The sequence below is a fragment of the Martes martes genome, assembly GCF_963455335.1.
Source record: "Martes martes genome assembly, chromosome: 2".
In the NCBI taxonomy this organism is placed as follows: Eukaryota; Metazoa; Chordata; class Mammalia; order Carnivora; family Mustelidae; genus Martes; species Martes martes.
Window position 1 is genome coordinate 117449972 of NC_137889.1, and position 18891 is coordinate 117468862.

General features: G+C 36.0%; 1 protein-coding gene across 6 annotated transcripts in view; it reads left to right on the forward strand.

Moving 5' to 3' along the window:
- Positions 1-2717: 2717 nt before the first annotated feature.
- Positions 2718-18891, forward strand: part of MYOZ2 (myozenin 2) — a 38266-nt gene continuing 22092 nt past the window's right edge. Inside the window, exons 1-3 of one of the 6 annotated variants that reach the window (XM_080796620.1) lie at positions 2813-2947; positions 3486-3577; positions 12239-12281. In XM_080796620.1, coding sequence (XP_080652746.1) covers positions 3569-3577; positions 12239-12281 — 52 coding nt within the window. In that variant the 5' untranslated portion in view covers positions 2813-2947; positions 3486-3568. Of the gene's footprint in view, positions 2948-3485; positions 3578-4415; positions 4489-4973; positions 5029-12238; positions 12422-13161; positions 13263-18891 lie in introns of those variants that run through there. The other 5 variants (XM_080796621.1, XM_080796619.1, XM_080796622.1 and 2 more) reach the window with 5 other exon arrangements.

An 18891-nucleotide genomic window follows, 5' to 3' on the forward strand; every position in this document is an offset into this window, starting at 1 on the left:
CATCTGAAAATACTTTATAAAAACCAGTAATGTTCTTTCCTAAAATTTAGCCTTGTCATGGGGCACATGGATACAACACTGCCTGAAAGTTACAATACCAATGATTTGTTCTTTCTTCTTTTCAGAACAAACAATAACTCAGAAACCAGAAAATAACCAAAGATATGTATGAATGAGCTTAAAAAATAAGGCAAACAATTTTAAGTATAACTGAAAAACAAAAACAAGTAAGGTGTCATATTCTTTAAAACTTTTCCTATTATTTAAAATACCGCCTTTCATTTCAGGGACTCCTGAGTGGCGCAGTTGGCTACACGTCTGACTCTAGGTTTCAGCTCAGGTTGTGATCTCAGGGTCATGAGCGCAAGCCCTGCATCGAGCCCTGCATCAGGCTCCACTGTCAGTGTGGAGTCTGCATGGGTTTCTCTCTCCTTTCCCCCTCCCCCCCTCAAATAAATAAATTAATTTTTAAAAATATCCCTTCAAAAAAATTTAAAAACAATAAAAAATTTAAAAAATCTCCTTTCATTTTAGAAATCAGAGTTAACATAACAATTATTATCTGCTGAGGACGCCAGTTCAGCCTATAGAACTACATAACACAAAATTGGAAACATATGAAGGTTATACATAGGAAAACTGGGATTTTCTGAATATATTCTTATTTTTTCCTGAATAATGCAGTTGATTGTTCTAGTGCTTTCGTATTGCAGGAATAATAACAGTAAATGAAAAAATTAACATTCATTAAGCTTTTATTAAGTATCAGAAATTTCTAAAATTATTACATGTAAAATATCCATGACATGATGTGGTAGAAACTATAATCTCCATTTTATAGGTAAGAAAACTAAAGTTCAGGAGACTTAACTAAGAGCATACTACAGTAAATGCTAGAGCCAGGAATTTAAGAGTAATTGGAGAATCTTAGGAGGATATTTAAATTCATTTGACTTTGGTAAAATGGTTTCCCATTGGTACCTAATTCACATCTTAATGCAAACAATAGCTTAGAAGCAATTGTAATAGTTTAGCTTAAACCCACTACTACCTTGAACCATGATCAGGCAGTCCTATGATCAGGCACCAAAAGTATAACCTATTTCGATTCAAAACAATTTCTCCCAGAAGTGGCTATCATATTCTCTTATTAAAGTCACTCTTCATTTATTAGAATCCTATTTTTCCCCCATGTGTTTGACATAATAGGAAGAGAATTCCAAAATCTTACCAAATCTTCAGTGCATTCCACAATTAATCTCCAACCCACTCACTTATTCACTCGTTCAATGACTATTGAGTGCCCACCACATAATAGTCACAATTCTTGATGCCCAAGCCTTTATGGAGTTCCTTGTATTTTGGTAGGAAAAAGAGACACTAGATAGATAAAATAATGTTGATATGTTCTTGTGTCAAAATCTGGGAGCTGTCACACAGTAATCATTTATCTCCTTTGTCAGTAAGTTTACCTCTGAATTTTAGCTGGGCACACAGCCACACAGAATAAAATCTACATTTCCCGACCTCTCTTAAGCTCTGTATGGCTATTCGACTAAGTTCTGGACAAAGGGATATAAGCAAAAGAGATCTGAACAATGTCAGAACATCTTTTGAAGAAGAGACAGTGTGCCTTTCTCATTACTTTTTCCTTTTCTGCTAACTAAAATATGAATGCGCTGGCTAGAGCTGGAGTAGCCATGTAGGCCCAATGGGACTGCATTTTAGGGATAATGGAGCAAAAAATTAGAAGGTAATTGAGCCCCTGATGATTATGTCAATCACACTAGTCCTAGATTATTTACCTCTGGACTAAGTTTATATGTGGGAAAAACAAACTTCTGTCTTTTTAAAATTTCTGTTTTGGGGTTTTTCTTCCTTCCATTTGACTTTAATCTTAAATGAAAAATATAAATAAAAATGAAGCAAAATTAGTGACCAGAGAATGGCACCATGTGATATTTTAGACAAGGTGACTGGGGAAGTGCTTTAAAAGGAATCAGTAGTTGAATGGAGTCTTGATTGCATGAGAGAGTGAGCCGAATGGGTAGAAGAAGACCAAGCAGGAAATAGTAAAAGCAAAAGCCCAGAAAGGAGAACATACTTCCTCAGTGTTCAAAGACCAGCAAGGAAGCCAACAAGGCCCACCATCCAAACCTGTTATTCTGTCATTCTCCCAAACAAGAATCCTTGACTTCAGACCTTGCAAAGATTAGTCAACTTTGTAGGCACTGTTCTTTATAGGGTCTCTTCAAAAAGTATGACCCAGTTATAAGCTTTTATAAGCTTTTACTCAAATAGCTTCATGGCTCAATCTTTAACACTATTTCCAAGTGTTCCCCCATTTTGCCATTCAAATATTACCCATTTTTCTGAATCTAGCATAAGTTCTCTCACTCCCACACAAGGAATGGTTCTACCAATCCACTCCATATTGCTTTCTTCATTCTTGAAGCTCTGTAGATATTATTGCTCATACTTTCTTTTTAATGGTTAATGACCTGTCATTCTGGTCTAATTCATGTATGTCTCTTGCCACCTCAATAAGATGTAGCATAAGATCCACATCTTAAAAAGTTTTAAAAATCCCTTTTGGCTACCATCTCCTCAAAGAGAAGGTACTCCATAAAAACTTTCTGTATGTTCATTCAACCATCTCACAAACTAGAAACACAATGGAGAGAACCTAATCTTTCTCTGTTCCTCCCTTTCGCCAGGAAGATATGAGTAGCTGAAGTATTTGGTGCTATATATAGTCAGTTGATGTCAGCTGGATGCCAGTCTCTTCAGAAAGGCTCAGTCCCTAGTTTGAGTCAGAGCTAGGGACCATGCCGTCCCAGGCTCAGGGATAAAAACCATCGGGCCCCATTGCATCCATATTCCATCTCCACTCTTCCCTCTACAAATTGGGACTCATCCCTGCTGAAAAGCACGGTCTAAGAGCAAGGTGAGTATATTGTTTCCTAAAATGTTTTATTAGTCAGTTGTCCAGGGAGGTTCAGAGTTATGACTCATAAATGGGCATTCTTGCTTTAAAGGGCAGCTGTTGATGCTAATATTAAAATGTCACCACCAAAGAGTTCTGGTTTAATCTAGTGTCCTTTCTTCATTCTTACAGTTTGCTAGAACTGATGTACCGTGATGCTGATACAAATGAAGTCCAACAGGAGACAAAGACAGATTAAAATACACTGTGGAAAAGAAAGAGGGAGGGGAAAGGAGGCAGCTCTTTCATTGTTTCTCATTGCCTGGTGACCATTGTACAAGTGTATAGATAAGACAGGGCCTGAAACTCTGAGTATTATCTTCTGTTCACTGTGACACTGCCTGTCAATGAATAACATGCTCTGTCACCAGACAGAGAATGCATATTAAAGTTACTCAGTAGAAAGCAATAATAAATGCTCTCTTTCAAAAGGATGATTATAAAACACTCCAAATGAGTTCTTCACATTGCCTCAATAACATTCCTTTATTTTCTACAGGGAACAAAAAAAAACCATGCTTTCACATAATACCATGGTGAAGCAGAGAAAGCAGCAAGCATCAGCCATCATGAAGGAAATCCATGGAAATGGTATCAATAAAAATCCTTTTTTAGCATTACTATAGCTCAGCATTAACAAAGATCCTTCCTCGTGTTATTTAATACTCTATAGTTTACTTCCTTTAAATTCTTGCTATTCTGTCATAACAAACCTGGAGCTCTAAGGGTGTAGAAAAGCCTATGGTAACTAATCCTTTTGTAGTCATCCTTTCTCATCTGAAAGCTATTTTCAGATGAACAACTGCTCTAAAGGAATGAAGCAATCAGACAGCTGATGTACATTCTGCTTGGCTTGCCTTTCACATTTCACATTATAAGTTAATATCACTCTCAATTCCTTTTTGGGACAGGTCTCATACTTGTCTTCATGGTCCAACCCACATGGCATATCTTGATTTCTTTTACCTTATATTACATAAACATTAAATTATATTCTATCATCCTTTTTGTACAAAAGCTGTTATATTGGAATTCATATTGTGAATTTATTTAACCCTGAAAGCAGTCTTCATATTTAGTAATTGGTTTACTAAGATATTTTCGGTAGAAATCTACTTTTATTTATAATCTCTAGGGAAATATAAAGTTTATGTAGTCTCAAAGCATATACTCAAAAAAATTTAATAGATCCAAGTAGATATTCCACTCTCCTTTTCCTTAAGTTCTAGCAAATAACTCTAAAAAGCAATGCTTTATAAACTGCATTTTCATTGTTATAAAGGAAAGTCAACTTTATGAGCAAAGGATAGCATCAATTTTAAAAGTAAATGGGTAGACTATCCAGATGCTTCTAAGGGCTGATTTGAGCCATTCCAGATATACCTGTGGAGTTTTCAGAATGCCTCCTTATTTCCCCTCCATTGACAAGGAATGTAACCTTTCACCTGAACACTATTGAGACCTAGAGGCATGAGATCTGGTGGGGGCAGCCAGGAACAGGGGTAAGTATAGTGTTTTCATATTTCACCTTCCATAAAGCACCCTGCATAGAACCAATCAAAGATTGTTTTAGATATTCCCCATACAATGTAGTTATATCTAAAGAGTCCTGTTGTTAAGTTTCGTTTTCTATTTTCTGCAATATAAAATTAGCATACTGGATTCAATTTAGTTTCCATGTTTTATCATAATGTCAGACAAGCCCGAAATAAAGTGAGAATAATTCTGATCAGATTCTAGAACTAAACTTGTACCTGTTCAAAGTTAAAAAAATTCACACTTCTTTTAAATGTTTATGCTTCTTTGTAGTTCCTGCATCAGGTAGTTTGCTTGAAATTGTTTTTATAGTTTTCCTGATCAACAAGGAAAAACTAGATGAACACCTGAGTTTGAGAATAAATTATTTACCTTAAAACTGGACTTGAGATAAGTTATTTTCTAATGCATTCTAACCATTAATCAATTGATCCATTTAATGTATTCCCAGTTTAAATCATGTGTTGGATTCTACTCTATGTTAGCCCTGACATAGACCTACAAGGGTAAGAATATCTTTTTCTTTTTCTTATAACATAACTTTTATGTTTATGAAATATAAAGAAAAAATACAATTCTATCTCAAAGGGGAAAAAGCTCTCCAAACTATTATCTTACCACCAGTAGGTCCTGGCCATGTAAAGTCTGCTGAAGCCTCCCTCCCAAGTCACGGGTAGATTTCCAACCCCTTTAAGTGGAGTCACATGCTCTGCCTGTGTTTGGAGGTCAAGTATCCCGATAATGCAGGATGATCGCAGACTTTCTTAACTCATCGCAGATAAAATAGCTATAGTACTTTATGAAACTGCTTAAATAATTTCCCTCTCTTTTTTACTCTGACATCTTATATGGAGTTTTACTTGGATATGACATGGTGTCTAGAGATCCAGAGCTAGGGAATTGTCGTGGATGCAGAGATGAGACAGACTGCAAAAATACCTTTGCAGGAATAATCCTCCAATCTTTCAAATATTACACAGCAGAAAAAATCTGGATAATTTAAGATAGAGCATGCAACTCTTTCGATCTTAATTATAACAGTAAATCAAACGTGGGTTGGATTTTCCTTTATAAAACTGAACAGAGAAGGATGTTTTCAAAGTCCTTCTCTCACCTCATCTCCTTGTGCATCAGGATCTTTTTTCTTTTGTATGTTGTAACTCCTTTATTTCTTATATCACTTTTCAAAAATGTTTAACCTGGGGAAGAATGAAACATGACAATGAGCTGACTAAATGGATTATCTTTTAACATGAACTGCAAGTTCACTCCTTATCGTCTGGGAGAGACACTATAGCTGGTGAACCTCTGAGATCAATTGGTAGGAAAATGTAAGAATCAAAAAAGGAGAGTTTTACATCAGAGCACTCATTCCATCTGAAGGAGACATAACTGCAAAGATTTAATGAAAAATCCTACCCATCTAGACTAAAATACACAGAACTGGATAGAATGAGTAAAAATGTAGATAACTTCCAGCCTCTATTAACTATATCTCAAATTGTTACTCGTTATGGATCCATTATGTTTGTCATGTCAGATTATGTCCCAGCGACAAATATATCACACTCTCAACAAATAATTAAAAGAAAGTATCCCCTGACACTAAGGCTCTATACTTTCATATCGTTATGTCATTATATCATGATCATCATGATGCTCAGCCTCAATATCAGAAGCAGTAGAGCTGATGGTAGTAGTCTTGTGTTACTGCTGTGAAACAAAACTTCTGGGGTTTACACAGAAGTAAGAGAACCATGTTGCTACCATCTAACAAGTGCTGTTCTAAAAGAAAGGCAAAAATACACAAATATTTTGCAATTATCCGTGCAGGAATTAGTTGTGGGGGCAAGAATAGTTGGCTTATCAAAGTTTCATGCCCACCAGCCCTGTGCCATTTACTCCTAATTAGTACATATTCTCTGCTATTAGTCATGTTCCTCTCTCACTCAGTAACTCTTTCAGACTTGAATACTGGAGGAGGAGGGAAAGAGATAGGAAGCATAAAATGATAGGGGGTGATATGTTGACAGAAAAAGGAGGGGGAGTAAGATTAGAAGAAGGCGATGCTCTCTAGAGCAACTGGCATCTGTCCAGAAGTGGTGGGGAGAAACCAGAGAGGGAGATGAATTATGAGAAACTATGGACCTGGGACAATCTGGGGGTTTCAGAGGGGAGGCGGGTGAGGGGAAGGGGTAGCAGGGTGACAGTTATTGAGGAGGGCACGTGCTGTGATGAGCACTGGGTGTTATACTTAACTACTGAATCACTGAACTGCATCAAGGACTAATGATGTACTCTACAATGGCTAACTAAACATAATAATAATAAAAAAAGAAGTAGTGGGGAAAAGGAATTGGAATGAAAATACCTACAAGAAGAACTGGGCATATGTTGTCCCCCCGGGCTTACACACAGATATAATTGACAGTTTAGAAGAACTTCAGAAACAGAGAAGACCACAGTGTCTCAGAAGACTGCTTCAGTCACCCTACATTTTTTTCACTGGGTCTCTGTGAGGGCTGTTTCGGTATGTTTTTTGTTTATGTTTTTAATTTTTCGCTGCATGACTGGTGAACAGCTTTTCCCAGCACACAGAAGAGGACTGAGCAGCCTGTTTCTGTGACTTCAGGAAAAGAGTTTAGCTTTGTGGTCTGAAAACAGGAAGCCTGGGTTCTAAATGGAGTGCTGTTGTTGATCTGGTACCAGGAGCCCTGGGTTCCAGACCAGACATCAGATGCCTCATCTGAACATGAGGAGGTTGGATCTGCTGATACGTTTAATTCTAAAATTCCATGATTCTGATTTACTGAGCTGTGTGCGTTAGTCAAACATCAGCATATTTGAGTTTCTCCAATAACAAAGACACTGATAATATTGACATAAAGTGCAAGGGTATTTTGAAAAGTATAGAGTATAAAATCTAGAAATTCAGATGGAAGATTTGTGAAGATTCCTTTTGCTTTTCCTGCATCAGCATATCTTAAACTGTAATTTTAAAATCAAGGTATCAATGTTAAAATTAGGACGCTTAGAAGGTCTTAAATATCACAGATCCAATATGAAAAGTTGGGGGAGAAAAAGAACTTAACCAAATGCTTCAGTGTACAAGTTTATTAGTTTTCCTTCGTTTAACTTTTCATATTAGTATTCCATAACCCCAAGAAAAAAGCGTGGTGTTTTTTAGAAATTGGTATGCAGTAACATCTTGTGAATTCAGAGATTTTCTGAGCATGCTATAGGTTTCTAAACTTCTAATAAGGTCCTTCAGAAAAGTAGCAGCAGAGAGGTAGGCTAAATTCTAGTTACCACCCAAGCAGAAATCACAGTATTTAAGTCCAGCCATACTATTCTATCATCCTTGTTTCTTTGTTGTCTCTAATATGCTGTACATGTGCATTGCATAAACAGTACTAGATGATTGTGTAATTCAAATTGTGTAATTCAATGTATTGGTAATCTCATTTCTTAAATGTTTATAAAATTATAGTTATTAAATGATAATATTTTAATAGTAAGTTTTTGAAAACTTTATAAAATATCTGTAGAATTCAAACCAAGGGAAAGAGATATAAAATAGGAAGTTAAAGAATCTCAGATGGATTTTAAAATCAATTTTTTAATGCAAAGAAAATTATTAATGACCTTATTATCAATTGTAGTCTTTCCAGGTATTATTCAAAAATCACAGTCTGGACTATTATCTTTCATGTAATATGTATATATGTATGTTACATTTTGAAATAAAGCATATTTTATGCACTATTATTCAATCCACTTAGGCCAACTATCTGCAAACAGGCAGAAAGAGACTTGTGGAAGTACCGCGAAAATCGTTGGTCTCAAGCTTCTAAGAAAATCGATAGGACTACCCTAGAGCAAGTCAGTTTAAGTTAACTCCCCTCAACTGGTTTTGCCCATTTTACCAGAATTGTAGCTGCCAGGGAATCATGGGGAAAGAGATTTTTTTTTTAAAAGATCTTTTGTCTTACTACAATTATGTGTAAATGAGTATCTTTACAGACTATGGATTAGATTCACTGATCTAAATAAATATGTAGCTTTTGGTAGGATCAAAATTTCCCATGAAATGTGTAGAGCTACCTGTACACTCATAAATCATTTGACCAAGTTTCAGAACGTTAATGTATGAAATAAATGTGAAAAAAATAATGTTTCCTTTTAGAGCAACTTAAGTCCAATAGTTGTTCATAAGACTATGCATTAATATAAGCTTTGAAAAAGGAACTGATCACATTTTTGAAGATCACATATTGTCTCAGTAAAATGTAATTTTCCATTTGGTTTCTAATACTCATCATAATGGGCCTCCACAATATGAAAAGTAGAGGGAAAGTATACTCAAAAATCAATATTTGAACTTTTTAATATAAGATTTTAAATCTTAGTTTAACTATAAAAGTATTGTACATTTGAGGATACTACTGAGGAAGAATATTGGTTAACAATTATTTAATATTTCTAGTACATTAAGAATTGTGGGGTTTTTTTTGTAGAAATTAATCTGGTTATGGCCATCAAGACCCTTAGATTATATGTCTATATCAATTTATAATTACATATTCAACAGTTCATGAATAATCATTGATTCTTGAAATAGTAGCAAAATATAACATATCAAGTCCTATAAAATCTTTAAAGAACAAAGGGAAAATTCTGGATTACTATAAGTGACATCACTAGGAAAGTATGCTTAGAAATACTATTTTCAATAGATGATCTAATGCCACAAAGAAACCTTCTAATCCATCAAGCAAGGAAATGTATCCTGAATAAGTTATATCAGATTAAAAACACTGTTGAGAACCTACAGAGGGGTTTGCAATAAAGGGCAGGGAACAGCTGAACTTGGATTCTATGTGCTCATTTTTTTTTTTTTTTTTTTTTTAAATATTTTATTTATTTGACAGACAGAAATCACAAGTAGGCAGAGAAGCAGGCAGAGAGAGAGAGGAGGAAGCAGGCTCCCTGCTGAGCAGAGAGCCGGATGCGGGGCTCAATCCCAGGACCCTGAGATCATGACCTGAGCCGAAGGCAGAGGCTTTAACCCACTGAGCCACCCAGGCGCCCCTCTATGTGCTCATTTGACAGTATCTTCACTCTGAAAGTTTAAGTAATGAAAGTATTCTTAACATTAGATCCCCCTCACAGATGGTCTGGAACTCCTGTTCCAGTTATAAATTGAACTATTGGAAGGGAAGGGAAGAAAACCTTAGAGAATTTATATATTTCTTCGCTGTTTGTTTGTTTATGCAAAATAGGTTGAATTAACATATTCCTGTGTCTAGTACCTTGCTAGTAAACAGTGGGTTCTTGGGGGTGGGGAAATGCCTTGGTTTCTAGAGTTTGCCAATTTCTATGGTATAAATACACCCACCACAGCTGATTTCAAGCTATCATCAAAAAGGTACTGAATGGAGATTCAGGAAAATATATATAGTAATATATATATAGTAATACATTACACAGTATTTCCACCATACACATACAAACAGATATAAATAACATCAGGAGCATAGATAATAGCAAAATGCAGTAAAAAGACTTGAAAGTGGTATTTTTGAGTATTTATTGCTTTGTTTTTAAACACTTTATCTAATTATTAAACTTAAATAATTTAATTTTAATTAGGGCTATGTTTACTGAAGTTAACTACTGGCTCACAGAATTCTTGAAAATTTATCAGTCGACTCTTGTGAGCTAGTAGAAGCTTGCTCTAGTGCTGACTTATCATCCAGTATTTCTGGCCCCAGAGATTCTGAATTCTGTCAGATGGCCACTCAAAGCTAGTTAACTCACTGTCTATCACAGAGCAGGAGGGAGAAAATGTAGGCTCAGAGGAAGAGGAATGGAGTATGCAGAAAAAAGAGGTTGAGTGTCCATTATTTTATGCACCCTCTCTTTTTCCCTTTTTGTCTCTCACTTCTTCTCTCTCATGATACAAATTTACTAATAATAACAGATTGTGCCTGCTGATTATTTCTTGGTATCCCTGACATCAAGGGTAGGTAAGTTCCTATGGCTCTTACTGAACATCTATTCCTTGAAGCAACTTGAGTGATGGGTTCTAGTGCTTTGCTAAAAAGGAGTGAATGTTTCTTATGAAACCTGATGAGTCCATGACCAACAGTATATCCATTTTTGTTATAGTTCTTCTCTCTGCTTTCTTTCCTCTTTGAGGCCCCCACTTGCAGGGTTTTAAGCTGGTCTTCACTCTTCCTTACGACTCTAATCTTAATACACTTTTTCAACCTACACCAGTAACATGAAGATCTGGAGAGAATAACTATATCTGCATGCTTTTAGTTGAATACAAGAGAAAGTCAGAAGCCAACTAGCTTAAGCAATAAAGGGAATTTATGACTCATACATCTGAAAAGTTCAGAGCTTCCTCTAGTCACTCAAGTATGCCACCAAGGATTCTCTGGTTTCTCTGTCTCTGTTTTGATTTCCTTGGGGTAAGCTTCACCCCAAGCCTGGCTCTATCATTCTACCAAGTACCTGCCAACAGTTTCCTGGGCAATATACTTCCATGCTTACATGCAGCAGTATAAAGAAAACATCTGTGGCACAACATTCACAGAGAAAAGTCCTGAGAGTCACTCTCACTGACCTGGATCAGGTCTCGTACTTGTTTCTGAATCAATCACAAAGCTGATCAAGTCTGGTCAAACACACCCCAGAAGACTACTGTAAATCACATGGAGCAGCGGGATGGAACCTACTTAAGTCATGTGGTTATTTCAGAAACTTTGGTGGAATCAGTGAATATCAGGAGGCCATTAGGAAGAGGGCCATGAGATAAAAACATTTTCTCAAACATGTTTGGTGTCACAGAATTAAACTTATGCTATAGCTTGAAACTTAGAAGATAGAAAAATTAATATAATAATATGCTATTCCTTTTTCTAACCCTCTTTTCATTTAACTCTTTGTAATGACTCAAACCAGTAACAGAAATGGGGAGGAAGAAAAAAGTTGCATTTCTGTTGCGGTTTCTTTATGAAAAAACTTTGTAGCATTAATTACAAGGAGAAAGATTCCATAACTATGAAGATTGTCATCTCTGCATTTTCTAGTGGCTGCCTGTTTTGGGGCATTTTTCATTTCCTGAAAATGTCGCATTAGAAAAGTTTTTCAGGAAAAACATAAATGTGTTTAAAAACATTATTTGTAATATATTACATTATATAGAATATGTATATCTAGAAAAGTTCAATGGGAGAAAAATCTGCAGATTTTGATTTTGTGTGTGTGTTACTATTTCATTCTCTCACTCTCATTGCTGACTGAATTGTTTTGATAAGCATTTAAAGGAGATTCCCCATTCCCATAACTGCACTAAGTCTAAGCAATACTGTTTCTTCTATCCTTTGTATCTAAAAGGAACTTGCTATTTTTATTACAGAATCAAAAAGTTGGGCACCTAGGTGGCCCAGTTGGTTAAGCCACTGCCTTTGGTTCGGGTTATGATCCCGGGGCCCTGGGATTGAGCCCCACGTGGGGATCCTGTCAATGGGGAGTTTGCTTCTCTCCTTCTCTCTCTTATTCTCTCTCTCAAATAAACAAATACAATCTTTACAAAAAAAAGGATCAAAAAGTTGAAAGAGCCCATCCTGTAACTCTCTCCAGAATACTGAGGTATATATTCATAGATATGTTGAAAATAACCTAGCTTCTCCTTCCATTTTCCAGGAACACAGTAAAAAAGATTCCAAACACTTGCAAATAAACGAAGGTGAATATTCCCTGTAGAACTCAGCAGGGTTGACAAGAAAATCCCAGGCAACTGTTACAAAACACCCTCATTTACTTTGCTCTCTTCCTCCAATCCTTTTTCCGCAAGTAATCTCTGCCTCCCTGGGGATTGTAAAGCATGTAAGGCATAGATTTTTTTTTTCCCCATACAGGAGATCAGACAAAGCTGCTCTGCATTGCTTTGGGGGGTGGGGGGGCTATGATTTTTTTCATTAAAGTTTTTTTTTAAATAATGCACTTAACTTTTTAGAGCAGTTTCAGGTTTACAGAAAAACTAAGCAGAAAATAGCACGTTTCCATATACCCCTTCTCTTCCCAACATATAGTTTCCCCTATTATTGACATCTTGCCTTAGTGTGATATACTGGTTATGGCTGATGAACCAATACTGATACACTATTAAAAACTAAAGTCCAGGGGCACCTGCATGGCTTAGTTGGTTAAGCATCCAACTCTTGGTTTCAGCTGGGGTCATGATCTTGGGGTCCTGGGGTCAAGCCCTGAGTTGGGCTCCACACTCTGTGCCAACTCTGCTGGAGATTGTCTCTCTCTCCCTCTCTCTCTACTCCTCATGCACACATACACTCTCTCTCTCTCTAAAATAAGTAAATAAAATCTTTAAAAAAAATAGCTGAAGTCCATAGTTTACATTAGGGGTCATTCTTTGTGTTATAGTGTTTTATGGGCTTTCATGAATGCATAATGTCATATGTCTGCCATTATAATACCATAGGGAATAGTCTCACTGCCCTAGAAATCCCTTGTACTCTACTTGTTTATCCCTACTTCTTCCCTCCCTACCCCAAGCCCTTGGCAACCACTGATTCTTTGACTGTCTTCTGGAATTTTGTCTTTTCCAGATTATCATGACGTTGGAACCATACAGTGTGTAGTCTTTACTGACTAGCTTCATTCACTTAGCAATTTACAATAAGGATTATTCATGTCTTTTTATGGCTTGGTAGGTTTTTTTTTTTTTTTTGGAGGTAATTGTAGTTCATATGCAATTCTAAGAAATAATACAGAGCTGTCCCATCATATACCTTTTCCTAATTTTCCCCAAGGTAATGTCTTGCAAAGCTATAGTATACTATCACAATCAGAATATTGTCATTAATACGGTCAAGAGGCTCCTGCCAATTACTACTCTGCTCTTTATTTCTATTTTTTTCATTTCAAGTATGTTATATAAATGATTTATATATACAGTGTGTACCCTTGGGGATTGGCTTTTTTCACTCAGTGTAGTTCTCTGGAGATAGATCCAGGAGATGCATGTTTCAAGTTTTTCCCTTTTTATTGGTGAATACCATGGTATGGATAGACCACAGTGTTTTTAACCATTTATCCCCTGAAGTACATCTGGATTATTTCTGTTTTGTTTTTAATTGAGAAAAAAACTGCTATGAACATTTGTACATAGCTTTTTGCATGAACATGAGCTTTCATTTTACTGGGATAAATGCCCAGTATTACTACTAATTCTATGGTAGGTTTTTAACAGAAATTACTAAGTTACTTTCCAGAGTGGTTATACCATTCTACATTTCCAACAGCAATGTATGAGTCATCTAGCTTCTCCACACCCTCCCCAGCATTAGGAGAAATCAGTATTTTTCATTTTAGTCATTCTGATAGTGACAGCGCATTATGATCTTCATTTGCATTTCCTTAATTTGAATTGACTGATGATGTTGAACATCTTTGTCTATGCTTATTTGCCATCTGTATATCCTCTTTGGTGAAATGTCTCTTCATGTCTTTGGCCCATGTTCTAATCGGATTGTTTGCATTTTTACTGGTGAGTTTTGGGAGTTCTTTATATATTCTAGCTTGTTCTCAAATATGGTTTCCCACTCTGTAGCTTGTCTTTTTATTCATGTAAAGGTCTTTCTCAGAGCAAAAGTTTTTAATTTTGATGAAGTTCAATTTATCAGTTTTTCCTCTAATGAATTGTGTCTGTGGTGTCAAGTTTAATCGTGTTTTGCCCCACCCTCAATCCCAAAGGTATGATCATGTAATTTTTCTTCTCTAGCCTATTAATATGGGAGAATATATTGATTTTTGAATATTAAAGCAATCAGTATCCCTGGAATAAATTCTACTTATTCATGGTATAGAATTCTTTTTATATATTGTTGAATTTTAATTATTAATATGTTATTAAGGATTTTTGCTTCTATATGTATGAGGAATATTGGTCTGTAGCTTCCATTTTTGTGTCTTCTCAGTTTTGGTATCAGGGTAATATTATCTTAATAAATAAACTGGGAATGGTTCTCTCATCTTCATTTTCAGGCAGAGATTATGAATTGGGTGTTAATTCTTGAAATGTTTGGTAGAATTCTCCAGTGAAATTATCTAGCTCTGAAGATTTCTTTTTTGGGAGATTTTAAAATTATAAATTAGATTATATTTATAGGATTAATCAACTTCTCTACTTCATACTGGTGAGGTGTGACATTTTATGTTTTTCAAAAATTGGTGACTTTTTTTAAGTTTTCAAATTTATGTGAATTAATGTATAATGTGGTTCATAGTATTCTCTTATTATCCATTTGCTATCTAGAGTGTCTGTTGCTCCTGTAGTTCCTTCCTTCATGCCTATCATTGGTAATTTGTGTCTTTTATATTTTTGTCTGTGTCAGTCTAGCTAGAGATTTGTCAATGCTATTTATCATTCAAAACTCAACTCCATGTTTAACTAGTTTTTAATTTCTGCTGTCATCTTTATTATTTCCTTCCTTCTGCTTGCTTTGAGTTTATTTTGCTCTTCTTTCTCTACGTCTTTTTTTTTTTTTTTTTTGAGAAAGAGAGAGAATGTATGCATACATGCATGTAAGTCAGGGGTGCATGATGAAGGGGAGAGGAAGAGGGAGAGAGAGAATCTTAAGCAGGCTCCATGCTCAGTGCGGAGCCCCCCTTGGGCTTGATCTGAGGATGCTGGGGTCTTGACCTGAGCTGAAACCAAGAGTTGGACACTTAACTGACTGAGCTACCCAGGTACCCCCTTTTTCTAGGTTTTTAAGGTAGAAGCTTAGATTATTCATTCGAGACTTTTTCTTTTTCTTAATGTATGCATTTAGTGCTATAAATGTCCCTCTCAGCACTGCATTAACTATATCTCATAAATGTTGACATGCTTTGTTTTTTTTTTCATTCAAATCAATGATTTTTTTCTTATTTCCCTTGAGACTTCCTCTTTGACCCGTGGATTATTTAGAAGTATGTTGTTTAGTTTCCAAATGTTTAGAGATTTTCCTACTATCTTTCTGTTACTGATTTCTAATGTGAGTCCACTGTAACCAGAAATCACATTCTGCACAAGTTTAACTCTTTTAAATTTGTTGAGGTTTATTTTATGGCCCAGGATATGGTCTACCTTCATATATGTTCCATGATCACATATGGGCATTCTGTTGTTGTTCAGTAGAATCTAATTCTGTAAATGTCAATTAGATCTTCCTGGTTAATGGTATTATTGAGTTCTTTTGTAATGTTGCTGATTTTCTCTCTGAAATTCTATCCTTTTTTGAGAGAGGGATGTTGAAGTCTCCAACTATAACTGCGGATTTGTTTGTTTCTCCTTTCTTTGTTGTTGCTATTGTTGCTTGGTGCATACACATTTAGAATTTTTAGGTCTTCTTGGTGGATTGATCTTTTAATCATTATATGATGCTTTTTCTGTCTCTGGTAATTGTCTTTGCTTTGAAGTCTACTTTATTTGGTATTAATATGACCACTCCTGATCTCCACTGATTGACATTTGCTTGATATATCTTTTTCCATCCTGTTACTTTCTTTCTTTCTTTTTTTAAATATTTATTTATTTATTTGAGAGGGAGGGAGGGAGAGATAGTGTGTGCAAGTGGGGGGAGGGGCAGAGAGAGGGCAAGAGAGACTCTCAAGCAGATTCCCCACTAAGCACAGAGCCTGACACAGGGCCTAATCTCATGACCCTAAGATCATGACCTGACTCAAAATCAGGAGTTCGATGCTTAAGTGACTGAGCCACGCAGGTGGCCATCCAGCCTGTTACTTTCAACTTGCCTATATTGTTTAACTTACTTATTTGAAGAGAGTTTCTTGTAGACAGCATATAGTTGGATCACTTTTTTTAATCCAATCTGCAGTCTTTGTCCTTTCATTGATATATTTAGAACATTTATATTTAATGTGATTATTGATGTGTTAGGGCTTAACTCTATCATTTTATTTTTTGTTTTCTGTTTGTTGTCACTGTTTTACATTTCTATTTCTTTTTTCCTATTTTTCTATGGCTTGCTTCAACATTTTTAAGATTTCTGTGTCTCTTTATCTACAGTGATTTCAAGTCTATCTGTAATAGCTTTTTTAGTAGTTGCTCTAAGAATTGCATTACATATGCATAACTTATCAAAGTCTACTGATGACAGAATCCCTGGGTGCCTCAGTTAAGTGTCTGCCTTTGGCTCAGGTCATGACTCCAAGGTTTTGGGATTGAGTCCAGCATCGGAGTCCTTGCTCAGTGAGGAGACTGCTTCTCCTTCTGCCTGCCTCTCCCCCTGCTTGTGCTCTCTCTCACCTCTCTGATAAAAGAATAAATAAAATCTTTAAAAATAAATAAATAAATAAACAAAGTCTACTGATGTCATCACCTTATCAATTCAAGCGAAGTACAGAAAACTTACCTTCATGTCCCTTTATCCTCCTCTATTTATAACATAATTGTCTTAATTATTTCTTCTATATATATTTATAATTATATCAGTTTTTGCTTCTAACATCAAACATAATTTAGAAACCTAAAGAGGAAGAGAAGATTATTGTACTTACCCACACTGTTGCTCATTGTAGTCTTTCTTTACTCTATATTTTGTTTCCTTCTGTTTAAAGAACTCCCCTTAGTTTTTTTCCTATGGTCTGAATGTTTGTGTCCCCATCAAATTTATATACTGAAGTCCCAATGCTCCTGTGATTATTAGGAGATGGAATCTTTGGAGGTGATTAAGTCTTGACAGTGGAGTCCTTGTGAAAGAGATAATGCCCTTATAAAATAGGTCCAAGAGAGCTACCTGTCCCTTCCACCATGTGAGAACACAGCAAGAAATCATCAATGTGGAACCCAGAAGGGGGCTTTCACCAGAACCTCAACCATGCTGGCAACTAGATCTCAGACTACCAGCCTCCAGAACTGTGAGAAAGAAATTTCTGTTGTTTAGAAGCCACTGGTCTTTGGTGTTTTGTTATAGCTGTCCAAACCATTGTTTTAGAATAGATCCCCAGGAAACAAATTCTCCTAGTTTCCATTCATCTGAAGATGTCTCAAATTCCCCTTCATTTCTAAAGGATATTTTCACTGGGTATCAGATTCTGGGTTGACAGTTTTTTTCTTTCCATAATTTTGTGCCACTTTCTCCTGGTTTTCATGGTTTCTGGTGATAAATTCACTGTAATTCTCATTTTTTCCCCTTCCCTATAGGTAAGTTGTCATTTTTCTCCAGCTGCTTTCAAGGGCTTTTTGTCTTTAATTTTTAGAAGTTTATAATATGTCTTGGGACATTCTATAGATTTATCTTGTATAAGACACTCTTAGCTTCTTGAATCTGTAGATTTATCTTTCTTGCCTAATCTGGGAGTTTTTAACCATTATTTCTTTTATTTTTAAGAGATTTTATTTATTTATTTGAGAAAAAGAGAGCGCATGAGAAGGGGGAGGGTCAGAGAGAGAAGCAGACTCCCCGCCAAGTGGGGAGCCTGATGTGGGGCTTGATCCTGGGACTCTAGGATCATGACCTGAGCCAAAGGCAGATGTTTAACTGACTGAGCCACCCAGTTACTCCAACCATTATTTCTTTGAGTACTTTTCTAGCCCCACTTCCTTCTCCTCTCCTGGAACTTCAGTGACACAAATGCTGTACCTTTTGTTCTAGTCCCACTAACCCCTAAGGTTTTCTTCTTCTTCTTCTTCTTCTTCTTTTTTTTTCAGTTTATTTTTTCCTCTGTTGTTCTTACTGAGTTATTTCTATTATTCTATCTCCCAGTTCACAGATTTTTTTTTTCCTTTCTCCCCTCTATTCTGCTACTGACTCCGTCCATTAAACTTTTACTTTGTTTATGTATTCTCAGTCCTAAATTTTCCATTAGGTCTTTGTAGCTTTTATTTCTCTGCCATGACTTTTTATTTCTTTGCTGAAGCTTTCTATTTTTTCATTTCTTTCTAGGAGCTTTGTAATTGCTCTTTGAATCATTTTTATCATGGCTGCTTTGAAATCTTGGTTGTGTAATTTTAATATCCCAGTCATCTCACGTTGGCATCCTTTTTCATTTGGTTTGAGATCTTCCTGGTTCCTGGTATGAAAAGATTTTTTATGAGCTTGGAAATTTTCATATTATGTTCTAAGACTCTTGTTCTTATTTAAGCCTTCTTTTTCATCTACCCTGGTCTGACACTGCTTCAGCCAGGGAAGAACAGTGCCACCTCATCACTATCAGGTGGAAGCAGAAGTGCAGGCTCCCCACTTGGCCTCATTGAAACTTGAGGAGAAGAGCTCTTAACTACTGATAGGAGGGGGTGGTAGTTTGAAATCCCCACATGGTCTCCACTAACA